The sequence below is a fragment of the Salmo trutta genome, chromosome 30, assembly GCF_901001165.1.
Source record: "Salmo trutta chromosome 30, fSalTru1.1, whole genome shotgun sequence".
Taxonomy (NCBI): Eukaryota; Metazoa; Chordata; class Actinopteri; order Salmoniformes; family Salmonidae; genus Salmo; species Salmo trutta.
Window position 1 is genome coordinate 45,435,850 of NC_042986.1, and position 22,517 is coordinate 45,458,366.

Below are 22,517 nucleotides of genomic sequence, written 5' to 3' on the forward strand. Positions count from 1 at the left end.
GGATAGAGAAAAGGGCATTTAAGATATTAAGATCATGCTTAAAATCACTGATCAATAAAATCTAATCAAACTAAATCAGACATGGATAACGATGGGGCATCATGTTGTTTACTTTATCCAGCTCCTGTCTAACTCAGGGTATGACAGCGTGCGCGTTAAAGTATTCTTACTAGAGTGGAGAGGGCTGTGTGTTAGACTGCAGCTCGGTACAACAGTAGAGAGTTACCAAGTCTCTCTGCTTCACCCACAGACAGTAACTGAGGAGAAACAGAAACAGTACACGTCTTTAGCTCAAACACACAGAGGCTGGCTGGTAACTACTACTGTGTGTATATATGAGTAAGTATCGTTAGGAACGAGTCGACAGGGTCGTGTGTAATTCTGTCAGATAGTAGAGTGATATAAATAGGCTCCTGGCTGAAGAGCAATACTCATAACCCCCAGTACTCTGTTTTACTGTACTACAGTAATGATGTGTGATAGGTTAAAGTGTTATACTGTATGAGTTGTAGTCTTCTAGTCATGCTGGGTATTATATGACCAGTGGGGTTCTTCTCCATCCAGTCTAGGTTCAACTCTGTCTGCTAGATAGCCCTAAAAAAATTGTTGTTCCAAATACTTGATGTGGAATTAAATCTCGAAACTCTCTATTTGCTTGTAAACAGTCCCACAACACTTTGCTTGACAGTCATGAGCTGCAGAATTCCCAACTCATGTTGGTTGAAGTGCTGTCCCCATTCAGATGTTACTGTTCTTCTGGCTACTTGTTGCTCTGTAGGGGCTCTTTAAATGCTGTCCCCATTCAGATGTTACTGTTCTTCTGGCTACTTGTTGCTCTGTAGGGGCTCTTTAAATGCTGTCCCCATTCAGATGTTACTGTTCTTCTGGCTACTTGTTGCTCTGTAGGGGCTCTTTAAAGGCTACTACGGTAGTTTGGGCTGTAATTGGACTACTTAGCAGACAGACTGTCCCCCTTTCTGTTTGTGTCAACTACAGTCCTATAGAACTTAGTCCAATGCTGTTACTATTGTCCTATAGAGGTTAGTCCAATGCTGTTACTATTGTCCTATAGAGGTTAGTCCAATACTGTTACTATTGTCCTATAGAGGTTAGTCCAATACTGTTACTATTGTCCTATAGAGGTTAGTCCAATACTGCTACTATTGTCCTACAGTCCTGTAGAGGTTAGTCCAATACTGTTACTATTGTCCTACAGTCCTGTAGAGGTTAGTCCAATACTGTTACTATTGTCCTATAGAGGTTAGTCCAATACTGTTACTATTGTCCTATAGAGGTTAGTCCTATACTGTTACTATTGTCCTACAGTCCTGTAGAGGTTAGTCCAATACTGTTACTATTGTCCTGTAGAGGTTAGTCCAATACTGTTACTATTGTCCTACAGTCCTGTAGAGGTTAGTCCAATACTGTTACTATTGTCCTATAGAGGTTAGTCCAATACTGTTACTATTGTCCTACAGTCCTGTAGAGGTTAGTCCAATACTGTTACTATTGTCCTACAGTCCTGTAGAGGTTAGTCCAATACTGTTACTATTGTCCTACAGTCCTGTAGAGGTTAGTCCAATACTGTTACTATTGTCCTATAGAGGTTAGTCCAATACTGTTACTATTGTCCTGTAGAGGTTAGTCCAATACTGTTACTATTGTCCTGTAGAGGTTAGTCCAATGCTGTTACTATTGTCCTATAGAGGTTAGTCCAATACTGTTACTATTGTCCTACAGTCCTACAGAGGTTAGTCCAATACTGTTACTATTGTCCTACAGTCATGTAGAGGTTAGTCCAATACTGTTACTATTGTCCTATAGAGGTTTGTCCTATAGAGGTCAGTCCTGTATAGGTTGTCCTAACCCTAACCCTATAGAGGTTCGTTATTGTCCTAACCCTAACCCTATAGAGAGGTTAGTCCAACACTCCTAGCAACACTCTGTTCTGTACGCTTCCGCTCCAGTCCTGTGAATAACCAATAATCATCCATCTATCAAACCCTGGTGTTCATGTTGATGACAAGTTAAAAGGCCTGTTTGTTTTGTCTCAGTGGAACGGATAGAATCGGTGGGCTATGAATGATTTAAACATTAACACAGTGGCCCAAATGGCACCCTATTCCTTACAAAGTGCACTACTTTTGACCAGACCCTATGAGCCCTGTTGTGCTGAATAAGGCTGAAGATCAGCAGCAGGTCCACTCTCTCGTGGAAGCCTTACGATCTTACGTCTGATCAATCAAACCCTGGCTTTCATTCTGAAGACGATCTTCACAGGAACAAAACGATGAACTCGATCGTTCTGTAGGAAATACTGTGGGAGCAAAACTCATGACTCTGATTCCATTTCCATTATTAGCAGCATTTAGGCTGTCCACTTTGAAGAGCTGAGACAGAATGGCTATATAAGGGATGGAACATATAGGACCAGGTCCTGCTACCATTATAACCTATACAGCTGATGAATGGGAACATATAGGACCAGGTCCTGCTACCATTATAACCTATACAGCTGATGAATGGGAACATATAGGACCAGGTCCTGCTACCATTATAACCTATACAGCTGTCAGATGTGGATGTTAACAAGCAACAACTGATATGGAGAGATGATGGTGAAGAACAAGGGAAGCTATTTTCATATAGAGGGAGGGGACTCTATACGTTATGCAAAGACAGAATCCTATAAAGATGGGACTCTGTAATATGAGAATTTAGTCTTTTTCATGGAGGAGCTCGGCTCTGTTGCGTGTGGAATAGGGTCCTTCCATGGAGGGGATCAGCTCTGTTGCATGTGGAATAGGGTCCTTCCATGGAGGAGCTCGGCTCTGTTGCGTGTGGAATAGGGTCCTTCCATGGAGGGGATCAGCTCTGTTGCGTGTGGAATAGGGTCCTTCCATGGAGGGGATCAGCTCTGTTGCGTGTGGAATAGGGTCCTTCCATGGAGGGGATCAGCTCTGTTGCATGTGGAATAGGGTCCTTCCATGGACCAGCTCGGCTTTGCTACTCTGTATTAAAGTCTATATTGAATTCAAAGGTTCTTGTAAGAGTGTTATATTTTTGAAGCAATATTCCACGACAATACCAACAGCACTTACCAACAGGATGCTCTTTGGGCCCTGACCAACAGCACTTACCAACAGGATGCTCTTTGGGCCCTGACCAACAGTATGTAGGGAACAGGATGCTCTTTGGGCCCTGACCAACAGTATGTAGGGAACATGATGCTCTTTGGGCCCTGACCAACAGTATGTAGGGAACAGGATGCTCTTTGGGCCCTGACCAACAGTATGTAGGGAACAGGATGCTCTTTGGGCCCTGACCAACAGTATGTAGGGAACAGGATGCTCTTTGGGCCCTGACCAACAGTATGTAGGGAACAGGATGCTCTTTGGGCCCTGACCAACAGTATGTAGGGAACATGATGCTCTTTGGGCCCTGACCAACAGTATGTAGGGAACAGGATGCTCTTTGGGCCCTGACCAACAGTATGTAGGGAACAGGATGCTCTTTGGGCCCTGACCAACAGTATGTAGGGAACAGGATGCTCTTTGGGCCCTGACCAACAGTATGTAGGGAACAGGATGCTCTTTGGGCCCTGACCAACAGTATGTAGGGAACAGGATGCTCTTTGGGCCCTGACCAACAGTATGTAGGGAACATGATGCTCTTTGGGCCCTGACCAACAGTATGTAGGGAGCAGGATGCTCTTTGGGCCCTGACCAACAGTATGTAGGGAACATGATGCTCTTTGGGCCCTGACCAACAGTATGTAGGGAACATGATGCTCTTTGGGCCCTGACCAACAGTATGTAGGGAACAGGATGCTCTTTGGGCCCTGACCAACAGTATGTAGGGAACAGGATGCTCTTTGGGCCCTGACCAACAGTATGTAGGGAACAGGATGCTCTTTGGGCCCTGACCAACAGTATGTAGGGAACAGGATGCTCTTTGGGCCCTGACCAACAGTATGTAGGGAACAGGATGCTCTTTAGGCCCTGACCAACAGTATGTAGGGAACAGGATGCTCTTTGGGCCCTGACCAACAGTATGTAGGGAACAGGATGCTCTTTGGGCCCTGACCAACAGTATGTAGGGAACAGGATGCTCTTTGGGCCCTGACCAACAGTATGTAGGGAACAGGATGCTCTTTGGGCCCTGACCAACAGTATGTAGGGAACAGGATGCTCTTTGGGCCCTGACCAACAGTATGTAGGGAACATGATGCTCTTTGGGCCCTGACCAACAGTATGTAGGGAACAGGATGCTCTTTAGGCCCTGACCAACAGTATGTAGGGAACAGGATGCTCTTTGGGCCCAGACAACAGTATGTAGGGAACAGGATGCTCTTTGGGCCCTGACAACAGTATGTAGGGAACAGGATGCTCTTTGGGCCGCTTCTTTAAAACCGCTTCCTCTGAAAACCACTCTGTTCTAGAGCTGCACCATATTGGAACATTATTATTTCTTTAAACAAATATTACAATTTGACTTTTGATCGATCAAAACACAGTTGGAATCAGAGAAATATAATGATTTATATTAAGAAGCAAAGTGGGAAGCAGCATCATTCTTGTTTGGAACAATGTGTTGATGGCATTTGACCTAACAGAACAGCATGCAAGCTTCTAGTGAATCTAACAGAAGAGGAACTGTGCTGCTTGACTGACAAGGTTTGAAGCTTCGTTGTGGGAAGCAGCCGCAAGAGGAGAGGGACGACAGAGTCAACTATAAAAACGGACCGTTCACGCGGCTGAGTGCGGTTGCAAAATATTGCGATATTGATATTGCACATGTCAATATTGCGATTTGGATGAATTGTGCAGCCCTACTCTGATCCCATTCAAACAGGTCTCGTTTACATAACGGCCATGTTAAAATAGACCTTGAGGTCAATGATCAAAGTGATTTCCTAGGTCGCAAGTGAACTCTCTCAGACAAACTGTCTGGGGCTCTGGTCATCAATAATCAATATTAAATCAATGAATCCAACATTAGTAAGTGCTTCCCGTTGGGATATACAATCAGAGCATAGGGGATATAATCTAATATAATAATCTAATATAGGGATGAGCTTCCATACGTTGGAGCGTCAGGTTAAGGTGCGTACATACATCTGTGGTCAGGGGGTCTCAACACGGCTAGGCTAGGCTAACTTAGCACGCTAACATATTAGGGCAAGTGCTAATGTTATTCAAGGTGTGGGCTATGTTAGCATGCTAATGCATTAGCGGTGCGGCGGTGCAAATGCTACTCAAGGGTCAGAGCAATGCAAACACGCGCTCTGGGTGGTTAGCAGCGTGGCTAACACTAATAAATCATTATTGGTGGTAAACCACGTTTATTTAGCACACAAACACTGCACTCATTCGTTCGTCAGCTTCTTCTTTCGCTATTCCTCCTCTGACACTTCTAGAACTCTGAGCTCACCATGAGGTCCCTATGGCAACAACCGACACACCCGGCAACCAAACCTTTACACACTAACCATGGCAACCAAACCCAGGCACCTAGCAAACAGTGTGTGGTAGTGTCGACGTTAGTGTATCTAAACACACTACTACTACTGAACACCGTAGTTCAAGTCTAACCGTAAGGATCCCGGTAGGAATATTAACAGTAGGGAGGGACCATCAGAACATCAGGGGTTACTATAGCGACGGGCCATGGGGCCGGGGCTTTAGGGAGGCAGGGGCTTACATACATACGGACTTCATGGAGAAAAAACTCTGATCGTTAAGATAAAATAAAACCACGTGACAAAATCAAGGGACAGGGCAGACGGCAGTGAAACACAGACAGCTTTTTCAGAACAGCCTGGTGCATTCTGGGAAAGCCTCATCACGCCTCCTTCGTTAGCGTTCCGTCTGACGGACAGTCGTCAAGGCAACAGGGGGCCTCCTCTGTTTGGTTGTCTCTGCTTGCTAAGGCACACGGGATTGGATGGGCCAGTGGGGGCAGATCCAGAGGCTGGCCAATAGCGGAGGCTGCAGGGCTGCCATTCAGCTGCTGGGTCAAGGCCTCTGAGTTAGGCTCCTCCTCCTCCTCAGGCTTGGTGGGGCTGGTGGAGGAGGGGGAATGTGTCTGGGGGAGGAGAGGAGAGAAGAGAGAGAAGAGAGAAGAGAGGAGAGAGAAGAGGAGAGAGAGTTCATGCTTACTTAGAGTTAGTTAGTTAGCTACAGCTACTTCTCTTTAGTAAAGAGCCGTCTTTACATATAAACATTGGTTATACCAGAACTGTGATTTGGTTGGTAATGCCATTATTTTTATTTAAATTGTTAGTAAAGCCACAATCAATCTCATTAAATCATTGTTGAAAACAGTATTAGGCCTAGATATTTTTTTGATCTAGTCTACAAATGATTTTCTAACTGGTAGGTCTATGTTTGTCTTGTCAAAAATAATCAGATTATATAGATCAGTTATATTAGCCGACCTTGAAGAAAATATATCAGGCTACTGTTGTTTTATCTTATTATCTGCACATCAGTGACATTATTCCATTAGGTTACATTCAGTTTACACTAGTTACCACAGCCACAAAGTCATGGCTATTTCAAATAAAACTTTATTTGTCACATGCGCCGAATACAACAGGTGTAGACCTTACCGTAAAATGCTTACTTACAAGCCCTTAAGTCAAATTTTTGAACTGCATTGTTGGTTAAGAAAATATTTACTAAATAGACTAAAGTAAAAAATAATAAAATGTAACAAAATAACAATAATGAGGCTATATACAGGGGGTACCGGTTAGTAGTGGTAATTTGTACATGTAGGTAGGGGTGAAGTGACTATGCATAGATAATAAAGAGAGAGTAGCAGCAGTGTACAAAACAAATGGAGGGGGGGAGTCAATGTAAATAGTCCGGTGGCCATTTGATTAATTGTTCAGCAGTCTTATGGCTTGGGGGTAGAAGCTGTTAAGGAGCCTTTTGGTCCTAGACTTGGCACTCAGGTATGGCTTGCCGTGCCGTAGCAGAGAAAACAGTCTATCACTTGGGTGACTGGAGTTTCTAAAACATTTTGGGACCTTCCTCTGACACTGCCTATTATATAGGTCCTGGATGGCAGGAAGCTTGGCCCCAGTGATGTACTGGGCCGTACGTACTACCCTCTGTAGCGCCTTACGGTCAGATGCCGAGCAGTTGCCATACCAGGCGGTGATGCAACCGGTCAGGATGCTCTCGATGGTGCAGCTGTAGAACTTGTTGAGGATCTGGGGACCCATGCCAAATCTTTTCAGTCTCCTGAGGGGGGAAAGGTGTTGTCGTGTCCTCTTCACGACTGTCTTGGTGTGTTTGGACCATGTTAGTTTGTTGGTGATGTAGACACCAAGTAAATTTAAACTCTCGACCCGCTCCACTACAGCCCCGTCGATGTTAATAGGGGCCTGTTCGGCCCTCCTTTTCCTGTAGTCCACGATCAGCTCCTTTGTCTTGCTCACGTTGAGGGAGAGGTTGTTGTCGTGGCACCACACAGCCAGGTCTCTGACCTCCTCCCTATAGGCTGTCTCATCGTTATTGGTGATCAGGCCTACAACTGTTATGTCATCGGCAAACTTAATGAGGGTGTTGGAGTCGTGCCTGGCCATGCAGTCATGAGTTAACAGGGAGTACAGGAGGGGACTGAGCACGCACCCCTGAGGTGCCCCTGTGTTGAGGATCAGCGTGGCGGATGTGTTGTTACCTACCCTTACCACATGGGGGCGGCCCGTCAGCAAGTCCAGGATCCAGTTGCAGAGGGAGGTGTTTAGTCCCAGGGTCCTTAGCTTATTGATGAGCTTTGAGGGCACTATGGTGTTGAACGCTGAGCTGTAGTCAATGAATAGCATTCTCACATAGGTGTTCCTTTTGTCCAAGTGGGAAAGGGCAGTGTGGAGTGCAATAGAGATTGTATCATCTGTGGATCTGTTGGTGCGGTATGCAAATTGGAGTGGGTCTAGGGTTTCTGGGATAATGGTGTTGATGTGAGCCATGACCAGCCTTTCAAAGCACTTCATGGCTACAGACGTGAGTGCTACGGGTTGGTAGTCATTTAGGCAGGTTACCTTAGCGTTCTTGGGCACAGGGACTATGGTGGTATTACAGACTCAGACAGGGAGAGGGGAGAGGTTGAACATGTCCCATGCTCGGAATACACGTCCTGGTAATGCGTCTGGCTCTGCGGCCTTGTGAATGATGACCTTTTTAAAGGTCTTACTCACATTGGCTGCGAAGAGCGTGATCACACAGTCATCCGGAACAGCTGATGCCGACATGCATGTTTCAGTGTTACTTGCCTCGAAGCGAGCATAGAAGTGATTTAGCTCGTCTGGTAGGCTCGTGTCACTGGGCAGCTCTCAGCTGTGCTTCCCTTTGTAGTCTGTAATAGTTTGCAAGCCCTGCTACATCCGACGAGCGTCGGCACCGGTGAAGTACGAGCCCTGCTCGGATTAGCTAACACAATGTACCATTGGAACACAGGAGTGATGGTTGCTGATAATGGGCCTCTGTACAGTTGAAGTCGGAAGTTTACATACACCTTAGCCAAATACATTTAAACTCAGTTTTTCACAATTCCTGACATTTAATCCCAGTGAAAATTCCCTGTTTTAGGTCAGTTAGGATCACCACTTTATTTTAAGAATGTGAAATGTCAGAATAATATTAGAGAGAATTATTTATTTGAGCTTCTATTTCTTTCATCACATTCCCAGTGGGTCAGAAGTTTACATACACTCAATTAGTATTTGGTAGCATTGCCTTTCAATTGTTTAACTTGGGTCAAACATTTCAGGTAGCCTTCCAGAAGCTTCCCACAATAAGTTGGGTGAATTTTAGCCCATTCCTCCTGACAGAGCTGGTGTAACTGAGTCAGGTTTGTAGGCCTCCTTGCCCGCACATGCTTTTTCAGTTCTGCCTACACATTTTCTATAGGATTGAGGTCAGGGCTTTGTGATGGCCACTCCAATACCTTGACTTTGTTGTCCTTAAGCCATTTTGCCACAACTTTGGAAGTATGCTTGTATGATTTTCCCATGATGTCAAGCAAAGAGGCACTGAGTTTGAAGGTAGGCCTTGAAATACATCCACAGGTACAACTCCAATTGACTCAAATGATGTTAATTAGCCTATCAGAAGCTTCTAAAGCAATGACATCTTTTTCGGGAATTTTCCAAGCTGTTTAAAGGTATAGTCAACTTATTGTATGTAAACTTCTTGTCACGACCGTCGTATGAATAATTGGACCAAGGTGCAGCGTGAGTAGAGTTCCACATTTTAATGATAGTGAAACTTCCCAAAACAACAAAGACATAACGATCGTGAAATTCGTAGCGCACATAGGCACTCACACAAAACAATTTCCCACATCGCAGGTGGGAAAAAGGACACACTAAGTATGATCCCCAATTAGAGGTAACGATTATCAGCTGCCTCTAATTGGGAACCATACACACACACCAACATAGAAATATAATACCTAGAAACCCCCCTAGTCACCCCGAGGTCAGGGCCTGACCTAAAACACCCTAGAACCCCGAGGGCTCTCTACGATCAGGGCCTGACCTAAAACACCATAGAACCCCGAGGGCTCTCTACGATCAGGGCCTGACCTAAAACACCATCGAACCCCGAGGGCTCTCTACGATCAGGGCCTGACCTAAAACCCCGAGGGCTCTCTACGATCAGGGCCTGACCTAAAACCCCGAGGGCTCTCTACGATCAGGGCCTGACCTAAAACACCATAGAACCCCGAGGGCTCTCTACGATCAGGGCGTGACACTTCTGACCCACTGGAATTGTGATACAGTGAATTATAAGTGAAATAATCTGTCTGTAAACAATTGTTGGAAGAATTACTTGTGTCATGCAAAAAGTAGATGTCCTAACTGACTTGCCAAAACTATAATTTGTTAACAAGAAATGTGTGGAGTGGTTGAAAAACGAGTTTTAATGACTCCAACCTAAGTGGATGTAAACTTCTGACTTCAACTGTAGATATTCCATTAAAATCAGCAGTTTCCAGCTACAATAGTCATTTACAACATTAACAGTGTCGACACTGTATTTCTGATCAATTATGTTATTTTAATGGACCAACATTTTTTATTTTCTTTCAAAAACGAGGACATTTCTAAGTGACTCCAAATGTTTGAACGGTAGCGTGTATATATATATATATATATATTTGTTAGACATATTAAACCCTTTAATTTGAGTAGGCACAAAAGTACCTTCATACTTCCATTCATTTTTAAAACCGGTACCGATTACCTTCAGACGAGTCCCCGACGCTTGTAGAGCAAAACGGAGCCCACCATAGTGTTGGTGAGAATCTCCATACTATGTTTTAATTTAGGCTATTCTCAAACTGAGATGGAACTCAGGCCTATAGACTCATTCCATGGTTGATCATCAAAGAGTAGGCTATGCCTAGTCTAACAAATCCCGTTCAAATGGAAAAAGGGAAATGAAGATTTTGAAACAATAAGACACAATGAGCTGCAAAAGGTCCCTTATTATCCCACATTGGAGGAGACAAAAACCACCTCAGGACCTGGCTGCCATTTTGCTCTGCTCTCTTCTACAAGTTACATTGTTCTCTTGCATTAAGTTAATAGACTACCTACCACATATGTATCGACCATTGAGGCGAAGGCCAATAGGGAATACGCCATTAGGCATGTTGCCCTGCTGTGTGCTCACTGCACAGCCCTGCTGTGTGCTCACTGCACAGCCCTGCTGTGTGCTCACTGCACAGCCCTGCTGTGTGCTCACTGCACAGCCCTGTTGTGTGCTCACTGCACAGCCCTGTTGTGTGCTCACTGCACAGCCCTGTTGTGTGCTCACTGCACAGCCCTGTTGTGTGCTGCCAGACTCAAATATGCCAAAACATATTTTGTGACATCATGATATCGCCACAACCAACGATGGCAGTCAAACCTCATCGATAGACGATGCAATCATAAAATGGCCAAACCTTAATGACTTGGCAGTCACCTTTTTAACTCCTCGTCCTGCTTTCACTGGGATGTCCTCACCCCTTCTGGAGAGAGGGACAGAGAGAGAGACGGGGAGCGAGACGGGGAGTGAGAGAGAGCGACGGGGAGCGAGACGGGGAGCGAGAGAGAGAGAGACGGGGAGAGACACGGGGAGCGAGAGAGAGACGGGGAGAGACACGGGGAGCGAGACGGGGAGCGAGAGAGAGACACGGGGAGCGAGAGAGAGACACGGGGAGCGAGAGAGAGACACGGGGAGCGAGAGAGAGACACGGGGAGCGAGAGAGAGACACGGGGAGCGAGACGGGGAGCGAGACGGGGAGCGAGACGGGGAGCGAGACGGGGAGCGAGACGGGGAGCGAGACGGGGAGCGAGACGGGGAGAGAGACGGGGAGCGAGACGGGGAGCGAGAGAGAGAGACGGGGAGCGAGACGGGGAGCGAGACGGGGAGCGAGAGAGAGGAGAGACAGAGAGAAAAGGGGAGAGACAGAGAGAGACGGGGAGAGACAGAGAGACGAGGAGAGACAGAGAGACGAGGAGAGAGAGAGATGGGGAGAGAAAGAGAGAGATCAGTGAAAGGTTATATTATATAGACAATTTAATTTAAAGCGCAGCCAGAGTCTCACCCTCTCCCTGCTCCGACCGACACCACCTGCATGATGAACCCCCCTCTGCCACGCAGTGGTTTGTTCCCGGCCCACTGTCCCACCACCATGCCGGCTATCTCCAACTTCCCTCCCTGGGGGGGGATCGACTGCAGACCTGGGGAGACAGACAGGATGACAATGTGTTTCATAACTGTTGAAAATTGTATAGTTGGAACAACAATCAGTACAATGATGATCAGGGTGTTTCTAATCTGTCAAACAAACACCAAGGCTTGTCTCTACATATGTGAACTGCGTGTATACGTGTGTATGTGTGTGTGTGTTGCTTACCTGGGAAGCCTCTGGGTCTATGCTGGGCTGGGTGGTGGTGAGGATGATGAGGGTGGTGGTGGGGGGGCATGTTACCCATGGGCCGGGGGGGGTAGAGGGGGGGTAGGGGGTAGAAGGGGGGAGGGGGGAGGAAGGAAAGAGGGGGGAGAGGGGGAGGAGGACGAGTGAAGTTGATGCCATCTAGAATGGCCTGACGCATCTTCTTCACACGAGACACCAGCTCCTCCTGAAGGAGAGGACAAGGAGAAAAGACAGACAGAGACGTTGAGACCCCCAGGATGGAGAGTAGAGATAGGATTTAATAAAAACATGTCCTCAATCTACACACAATACCCCATAATGACTAAACAAAAACAGGCTTTTTTTGGTGCAAATTTATGAAAAATAAAAACAGAAACACGTTATTTACATTAATATTCAGACCCTTTGCTATGAGACTAAAAATGTAGTTCAGGTGCATCCTGTTTCCATTGATCATCCTTGAGATGTTTCTACAACTTGATTGGAGTCCACTTGTGGTAAATTCAATTGATTGGACATGATTTGGAAAGGCACACACCTGTCTATATAAGGTCCCACAGTTAACAAGGCATGTCAGAGCAAAAACCAAGTCATGAGGTTGAAGGAATTATCCGTAGAGCTCCGAGACAGGATTATGTCGAGGAACAGATCTGGGGAAGGATACCAAAAAATGTCTGCAGCATTGAAGGTCCCCAAGAACACAGTGGCCTCCATCATCCTTAAATGGAAGAAGTTTGGAACCACCAAGACTCTTCCTAGAGCTGGCCGCCGGGCCAAACTGAGCAATCGGGGAGAAGGGCCTTGGTCAGGGAGGTGACCAAGAACCCGATGGTCACTCTGACAGAGCTCTAGAGTTCCTCTGTGGAGATGGGAGAACCTTCCAGAAGGACAACCATCTCTGCAGACTCAACAAATCAGGTCTTTAAGGTAGTGGCCAGACGTAAGCCACTCCTCAGTAAAAGGCACATGACAGCCCGCTTGGAGTTTACCAAAAGGCACCTAAAGTACTCTCAGACCATGAGAAACGAGATTCTCTGGTCTGATGAAACTAAGATTGAACTCTTTGGCCTGAATGCCAAGCGTCACGTCTGGAGGAAACCTGGCACCATCTCTACGGGGAAGCGTGGTGGCAGCATCATGCTGTTTTGATGTTTTTCAGCTGCAGGGACTGGGAGACTAGTCAGGATCGAGGGAAAGACGAACGGAGTAAAGTACAGAGAGATCCTTGATGAAAACCTGCTCCAGAGCACTCAGGACCTCAGACTGGGGTGAAGGTTCACCTTCCAACAGGACAACGACCTTAAGCACACAGCCAAGACAACGCAGGAGTGGCTTCGGGGCAAGTCTCTGAATGTCCTTGAGTGGCCCAGCCAGAGCCCGGACTTGAACCCAATCAAACATCTCTAGAGAGACCTGAAACTAGCTGTGCAGCGACGCTCCCCATCCAACCTGACAGAGCTTGAGAGGATCTGCAGAGAAGAATGGGAGAAATTCCCCAAATACGGGTGTGCCAAGCTTGTAGAGTCATACCCAAGAAGACTCAAGGCTGTAATCTCTGCAAAAGGTGCTTCAACAAAGTACTGAGTAAAGGGTCTGAATACCTATGTAAATGTCATTTCAGTTTTTTATTTTTAATACATTTGCAAAAAATTCTAAAAACCTGTTTTTACTTTGTCATTATGGGGTATTGTATGTAGATTGATGGAGGGGAATCAATTTTAGAATAAGGCTGTAACGTAACAAATTGTGAATAAAGTCAAGGGGTCTGAATACTTTCCAAATGCACTGCACAAAGAAATGCCAATATAAAAACAGGAACAACTACATGCAGGTAGTTTGCTGTCTTTCCAGCGTCAGTCTGAAATGATTGTGTTAGCTGTGTTGTTGCATAGGCAGCAAGGGGGAAAGGTCAGGTAGCAAGGGGGAAAGGTCAGGTAGCAAGGGGGAAAGGTCAGGCAGCAAGGGGGAAAGGTCAGGTAGCAAGGGGGAAAAGGCCAGGTAGCAAGGGGGAAAGGTCAGGTAGCAAGGGGGAAAGGTCAGGTAGCAAGGGGGAAAAGGTCAGGTAGCAAGGGGGAAAGGTCAGGTAGCAAGGGGGAAAAGGCCAGGTAGCAAGGGGGAAAAGGCCAGGTAGCAAGGGGGAAAAGGCCAGGTAGCAAGGGGGAAAAGGCCAGGTAGCAAGGGGGAAAAGGTCAGGTAGCAAGGGGGAAAGGTCTGGTAGCAAGGGGGGAAAGGTCAGGTAGCAAGGGGGAAAAGGCCAGGTAGCAAGGGGGAAAAGGCCAGGTAGCAAGGGGGAAAAGGCCAGGTAGCAAGGGGGAAAAGGTCAGGTAGCAAGGGGGAAAAGGTCAGGTAGCAAGGGGGAAAGGTCAGGTAGCAAGGGGGAAAGGTCAGGTAGCAAGGGGGAAAAGGTCAGGTAGCAAGGGGGAAAGGTCAGGTAGCAAGGGGGAAAAGGCCAGGTAGCAAGGGGGAAAAGGCCAGGTAGCAAGGGGGAAAAGGCCAGGTAGCAAGGGGGAAAAGGCCAGGTAGCAAGGGGGAAAAGGTCAGGTAGCAAGGGGGAAAGGTCTGGTAGCAAGGGGGGAAAGGTCAGGTAGCAAGGGGGAAAAGGCCAGGTAGCAAGGGGGGAAAAGGCCAGGTAGCAAGGGGGAAAAGGCCAGGTAGCAAGGGGGAAAAGGGCCAGGTAGCAAGGGGGAAAAGGCCAGGTAGCAAGGGGGAAAAGGGCCAGGTAGCAAGGGGGAAAAGGGCCAGGTAACAAGGGGGAAAGGGCCTGTCGCCAGTCAACAAATGACCAGTGAACCTTGGCTGGAAACAATGCAATGGAACGAACGCCTAGACGGCTTGGGCCTCAGGACTATCTCCTCTGGAAGGGATGAGATAGTAGGAATAAATGAATGTTAATCATTTTAATATGCTGTTAGCCGTTGTATAAAAGTGATAATGGCCTCAAAACGTGGTTAGGAGGATATATTGTCACGGTTTGCCGGCCAGAGACACAACAACACCCGTACCGTTACAGCCAGAGACAAAACACCCGTACCATTACAGCCAGAGACAAAACAACACCCGTACCATTACAGCCAGAGACAAAACAACACCCGTACCATTACAGCCAGAGACAAAACAACACCTGTACCATTACAGCCAGAGACAAAACAACACCCGTACCATTACAGCCAGAGACAAAACAACACCCGTACCATTACAGCCAGAGACAAAACAACACCCGTACCATTACAGCCAGAGACAAAACAACACCCGTACCATTACAGCCAGAGACAAAACAACACCCGTACCATTACAGCCAGAGACAAAACAACACCCGTACCATTACAGCCAGAGACAAAACAACACCCGTACCATTACATCCAGAGACAAAACAACACCCGTACCATTACAGCCAGAGACAAAACAACACCCGTACCATTACATCCAGAGACAAAACAACACCCGTACCATTACATCCAGAGACAAAACAACACCCGTACCATTACAGCCAGAGACAAAACAACACCCGTACCATTACAGCCAGAGACAAAACAACACCCGTACCATTACAGCCAGAGACAAAACAACACCCGTACCATTACATCCAGAGACAAAACAACACCTGTACCATTACATCCAGAGACAAAACAACACCCGTACCATTACAGCCAGAGACAAAACAACACCCATACCATTACATCCTCCAAACCACAGCTTCTCAGGCATTATCACTAAAATAGTGTCACTGCTCAGTGGGGGTAGAACGCCGCTAACTTTGAACGTTAAATGAAATCCCCAAAATTCAAAATACATTTGGGCCCATTTACAAAGCTAACAGACTGAATTTCAACATCTACCATGTGCAAAAGCAATCTGTTCCTGGTTTCATGGTGTATTCCAAAGTCTTCCCCTTTAAAATTACCATAGAAACGCCCCCCAGTCAACACTGTTAAGTACAAGAATATTAAGGTTTAAACTAGCTAATGTCATCACTGTTAAGTACAAGAATATTAAGGTTTAAACTAGCTAATGTCATCACTGTTAAGTACAAGAATATTAAGGTTTAAACTAGCTAATGTCATCACTGTTAAGTACAAGAATATTAAGGTTTAAACTAGCTAATGTCATCACTGTTAAGTACAAGAATATTAAGGTTATAATATTGTAGAGCATAATCAAATTAATGTTATTTAAAGCAAAGAAAACAATGTTTTAAGATGAAGTTAGTAGCACCCTCTTGAATTACCCCGTTTTACCCTGCGTTCTAGAGCAGGTAGTGAACGCCCTATACGTTTCCATGTTTCTATCCGGCTCCCTAACCTCGAACCGTCGCCCCCGGAGAGGGCACACACACACCTACCTGTCCTTCACACATGTCGAACAGGGCCAGTCGGTCTTGGGCGGCACGGGCCAGTTTGGTCTGGAATAGTTTCCCGTCGAAGAAGCCCCAGGGGCAGCAGTGTTCCCATGGTAACGGCTGACCACACACGTCGTTGACCAACAGAGCCGTGTCCACGCCCGCCATGAAGAGAGACGCCAGCTGGACCCCCCGACTGTCTACCTTCTCTACCTACAGAGATACACACAATAAAATATAACTGTTTACCTCCTCTACCTACAGAGATACACACAATAAAATATAACTGTTTACCTCCTCTACCTACAGAGATACACACAATAAAATATAACTGTCTACCTCCTCTACCTACAGAGATACACACAATAAAATATAACTGTTTACCTCCTCTACCTACAGAGATACACACAATAAAATATAACTGTTTACCTCCTCTACCTACAGAGATACACACAATAAAATATAACTGTTTACCTCCTCTACCTACAGAGATACACACAATAAAATATAACTGTCTACCTCCTCTACCTACAGAGATACACACAATAAAATATAACTGTCTACCTCCTCTACCTACAGAGATACACACAATAAAATATAACTGTCTACCTCCTCTACCTACAGAGATACACACAATAAAATATAACTGTCTACCTCCTCTACCTACAGAGATACACACAATAAAATATAACTGTCTACCTCCTCTACCTACAGAGATACACACAATAAAATATAACTGTTTACCTCCTCTACCTACAGAGATACACACAATAAAATATAACTGTTTACCTCCTCTACCTACAGAGATACACACAATAAAATATAACTGTCTACCTCCTCTACCTACAGAGATACACACAATAAAATATAACTGTTTACCTCCTCTACCTACAGAGATACACACAATAAAATATAACTGTTTACCTCCTCTACCTACAGAGATACACACAATAAAATATAACTGTTTACCTCCTCTACCTACAGAGATACACACAATAAAATATAACTGTTTACCTCCTCTACCTACAGAGATACACACAATAAAATATAACTGTTTACCTCCTCTACCTACAGAGATACACACAATAAATATAACTGTTTACCTCCTCTACCTACAGAGATACACACAATAAAATATAACTGTTTACCTCCTCTACCTACAGAGATACACACAATAAAATATAACTGTTTACCTCCTCTACCTACAGAGATACACACAATAAAATATAACTGTTTACCTCCTCTACCTACAGAGATACACACAATAAAATATAACTGTCTACCTCCTCTACCTACAGAGATACACACAATAAAATATAACTGTTTACCTCCTCTACCTACAGAGATACACACAATAAAATATAACTGTTTACCTCCTCTACCTACAGAGATACACACAATAAAATATAACTGTCTACCTCCTCTACCTACAGAGATACACACAATAAAATATAACTGTTTACCTCCTCTACCTACAGAGATACACACAATAAAATATAACTGTTTACCTCCTCTACCTACAGAGATACACACAATAAAATATAACTGTTTACCTCCTCTACCTACAGAGATACACACAATAAAATATAACTGTCTACCTCCTCTACCTACAGAGATACACACAATAAAATATAACTGTTTACCTCCTCTACCTACAGAGATACACACAATAAAATATAACTGTTTACCTCCTCTACCTACAGAGATACACACAATAAAATATAACTGTTTACCTCCTCTACCTACAGAGATACACACAATAAAATATAACTGTTTACCTCCTCTACCTACAGAGATACACACAATAAAATATAACTGTCTACCTCCTCTACCTACAGAGATACACACAATAAAATATAACTGTTTACCTCCTCTACCTACAGAGATACACACAATAAAATATAACTGTTTACCTCCTCTACCTACAGAGATACACACAATAAAATATAACTGTTTACCTCCTCTACCTACAGAGATACACACAATAAAATATAACTGTTTACCTCCTCTACCTACAGAGATACACACAATAAAATATAACTGTTTACCTCCTCTACCTACAGAGATACACACAATAAAATATAACTGTTTACCTCCTCTACCTACAGAGATACACACAATAAAATATAACTGTTTACCTCCTCTACCTACAGAGATACACACAATAAAATATAACTGTCTACCTCCTCTACCTACAGAGATACACACAATAAAATATAACTGTTTACCTCCTCTACCTACAGAGATACACACAATAAAATATAACTGTTTACCTCCTCTACCTACAGAGATACACACAATAAAATATAACTGTTTACCTCCTCTACCTACAGAGATACACACAATAAAATATAACTGTCTACCTCCTCTACCTACAGAGATACACACAATAAAATATAACTGTTTACCTCCTCTACCTACAGAGATACACACAATAAAATATAACTGTTTACCTCCTCTACCTACAGAGATACACACAATAAAATATAACTGTCTACCTCCTCTACCTACAGAGATACACACAATAAAATATAACTGTTTACCTCCTCTACCTACAGAGATACACACAATAAAATATAACTGTTTACCTCCTCTACCTACAGAGATACACACAATAAAATATAACTGTTTACCTCCTCTACCTACAGAGATACACACAATAAAATATAACTGTCTACCTCCTCTACCTACAGAGATACACACAATAAAATATAACTGTTTACCTCCTCTACCTACAGAGATACACACAATAAAATATAACTGTCTACCTCCTCTACCTACAGAGATACACACAATAAAATATAACTGTTTACCTCCTCTACCTACAGAGATACACACAATAAAATATAACTGTTTACCTCCTCTACCTACAGAGATACACACAATAAAATATAACTGTTTACCTCCTCTACCTACAGAGATACACACAATAAAATATAACTGTCTACCTCCTCTACCTACAGAGATACACACAATAAAATATAACTGTTTACCTCCTCTACCTACAGAGATACACACAATAAAATATAACTGTTTACCTCCTCTACCTACAGAGATACACACAATAAAATATAACTGTTTACCTCCTCTACCTACAGAGATACACACAATAAAATATAACTGTCTACCTCCTCTACCTACAGAGATACACACAATAAAATATAACTGTCTACCTCCTCTACCTACAGAGATACACACAATAAAATATAACTGTCTACCTCCTCTACCTACAGAGATACACACAATAAAATATAACTGTCTACCTCCTCTACCTACAGAGATACACACAATAAAATATAACTGTTTACCTCCTCTACCTACAGAGATACACACAATAAAATATAACTGTTTACCTCCTCTACCTACAGAGATACACACAATAAAATATAACTGTTTACCTCCTCTACCTACAGAGATACACACAATAAAATATAACTGTTTACCTCCTCTACCTACAGAGATACACACAATAAAATATAACTGTTTACCTCCTCTACCTACAGAGATACACACAATAAAATATAACTGTTTACCTCCTCTACCTACAGAGATACACACAATAAAATATTACTGTTTACCTCCTCTACCTACAGAGATACACACAATAAAATATAACTGTTTACCTCCTCTACCTACAGAGATACACACAATAAAATATAACTGTCTACCTCCTCTACCTACAGAGATACACACAATAAAATATAACTGTTTACCTCCTCTACCTACAGAGATACACACAATAAAATATAACTGTTTACCTCCTCTACCTACAGAGATACACACAATAAAATATAACTGTTTACCTCCTCTACCTACAGAGATACACACAATAAAATATAACTGTCTACCTCCTCTACCTACAGAGATACACACAATAAAATATAGTCACTGAAAAAAAATACATGCACAATTTCAATGATTTTACTGAGTTTACAGTTCATAACAAAATCAGTAAAAATACATTCATTAGGCTCTAATCTATGGATTTTACAAGACTGGGCAGGGGCACAGCCATGGATCGGCCTGGAAGGGCATAGGCCCACCCACTGGGAGCCAGGGCCAGCCAATCAGACTGAGTTTTTCCCAACAAAAAGGGTTTTAATTACAGACAGAACTACTTCGCAGTTTCGTCAGCTTTCCGGGTGGCTGATCTCAGACGATCCTGGGTTGGCGTGGTTACACGTGGTCTGCGGTTGTGAGGCCGGTTGGACGTACTGCCAAACTCTCTAAAACAACATTGAGGTGGCTTGTGGTAGAGAAATTAACATTAAATTATCTGACAACAGCTATGGGAGACATTCCTGCAGTCAGCATGCCAATTGCACGCTCCTTAAAACTTGAGATATCTGTGGCATTGTGTTGTGTGACAAAAAAGCACATTTTAGAGTGGCCTTTTATTGTCCCCAGCACAAGGTGCACCTGTGTAATGATCATGCTGTTTAATCAGCTTCTTGATATGCCACACCTGTCAGGTGGATATATATCTCGGCAAAAGAGAAATGCTTACTAACGGGAATGTAAACAAATTTATGCACAACATTTCTGGGATCTTTTATTTCAGCTCATGGGACCAACACTTGTATGTATGAAATCAGTGTGTTAGTTGTTTTGGATATGATCTAAGCCCATATGATCAGCACTACTTTCTAAGTGAACCTTTAACCTGTCTTCTCTTGAGATTAAAGTCATATTTAGCTTTACTGCAAGATATGAATTGTCACAATGACATTTGTTCATTCAAATTAGGTATTTTATTGTCTCTGCTCCTTTGGACACTTCGGGTAAGGAAACCAATGTTCCGTGGGTGGGATCGTCAGAGGGGGCAGGATGTTTGGGAGTCAGAGTTGGTAGGGTTTCAGAGCTGTCAATCAATCACTGTGGGTGGGACTTGAGGGAAGGCTGTTTTCTTGTATCATATTTTGGACCACAATGAGGCTCTCTCTCCACTACCTATTGTTCCTGCAGTTGGGATTCAACATCTTCAAATGTATTCATAGTTTAATCACCAAAACGCAGTAGTAGCCTACCAGTATGCTAATTAACGGGAGCCAAATTAGCGGCTTTCTCACTGATGTGATTCGGTTTCATTTACCTAAAAGATCTATTCAAAAATAGCAAGTCATTCATGAACAACCCATCACTAGGCTACACTGACAAGTCTTCGAATCCTCTAACAAAATCTTTGGTTTACTTCTCCAAATGCCATACCAACATCAGTGGTGTAAAGTACTGAAGTAAAAATACTTTAAAGTACTACTTAAGTAGTTTTTTTTGGGTATCTGTACTTTACTATTTATATTTTTTGACAACTTTTACTTTACTAATTTCCTGAAGAAAATAATGTATTTTTTACTCCATCCATTTTCCCTGACACCCAAAAGTACTCGTTAAACAAGCATTTCGCTACACCTGCAATAACGTCTGCTAAACACGTATGTGACCAATAAAATGTGATTTGATTTGTATTAGACATTTTGAATGCTTAGCAGGACAAGAAAATGGTCTAAAATTGTCTTCCTATATCGCAACAAAGCCTCCTTCACTCATGCATGCACTGCCCCAGACCATGACGGACCCTCCACCTCCAAATCGATCCCACTCCAGAGTACAGGCCTCAGTATAACGCTCATTCCTTCGACGAAACGCGAATCCGACCATCACCCCTGGTGAGACAAAACCGAGACTTGTCAGTGAAGAGCACTTTTTGCCAGTCCTGTCTGGTCCAGCGACAATGGGTTTGTGCCCATAGGAAATGTTGTTGCCGGTGATATCTGGTGAGGACCTGCATTACAACAGGCCTACAAGCCCTCAGTCCAGCCTCTCTCAGCCTATTGCGGACAATCTGAGCACTGATGGAGGGATTCTGTGTTCCTGGTGTAACTCGGGCAGTTGTTGTTGCCATCCTGTACCTGTCCTGCAGGTGTGATGTTCGGATGTACCGATCCTGTACAGGTGTTGTTACATGTGGTCTGCCACTGCGAGGACGATCAGCTGTCCGTCCTGTCTCCCTGTAGCTCTGTCTTAGGCGTCTCACAGTACGGACCTTGCAATTTATTGCCCTGGCCACATCTGCAGTCCTTGTGCCTCCTTGCAGCATGCCTAAGGCACGTTCACGCAGATGAGCAGGGACCCTGTGAATCTTTCTTTTGGTGTTTTTCAGAGTCAGTAGAAAGGCCTCTTTAGTGTCCTAAGTTTTCATAACTGTGACCTTAATTGCTTACCGTCTGTAAGCTGTTAG

General features: G+C 44.1%; 1 protein-coding gene and 1 long non-coding RNA gene across 3 annotated transcripts in view; one reads left to right on the forward strand and one right to left on the reverse strand.

The window, feature by feature from the left end:
• The first annotated feature begins 1,077 nt into the window (after nt 1-1,077).
• Nucleotides 1,078-1,761, forward strand: LOC115168756 (uncharacterized). 2 transcript variants are annotated; one of them, XR_003870743.1, is made up of 4 exons: nt 1,078-1,226; nt 1,261-1,294; nt 1,337-1,606; nt 1,641-1,761. It is a non-coding gene; the product is annotated as an uncharacterized LOC115168756 (long non-coding RNA). The 2 variants fall into 2 exon arrangements; XR_003870744.1 differs by lacking the exon at nt 1,261-1,294 and having other exon boundaries at nt 1,078-1,260; nt 1,371-1,606.
• Nucleotides 1,762-4,521: 2,760 nt separating this feature from the next.
• The window catches only part of LOC115168797 (constitutive coactivator of PPAR-gamma-like protein 2), a 113,487-nt gene continuing 95,491 nt past the window's right edge, over nt 4,522-22,517 (reverse strand). The window contains exons 12-17 of the mRNA XM_029724352.1: nt 16,283-16,492; nt 12,047-12,148; nt 11,923-12,004; nt 11,611-11,746; nt 10,986-11,031; nt 4,522-6,087 (exon numbers count right to left, since the gene is read on the reverse strand). Of these exons, the coding sequence (XP_029580212.1) occupies nt 5,845-6,087; nt 10,986-11,031; nt 11,611-11,746; nt 11,923-12,004; nt 12,047-12,148; nt 16,283-16,492 (819 nt within the window). The 3' untranslated portion in view covers nt 4,522-5,844. The remainder of the gene's footprint in view (nt 6,088-10,985; nt 11,032-11,610; nt 11,747-11,922; nt 12,005-12,046; nt 12,149-16,282; nt 16,493-22,517) is intronic.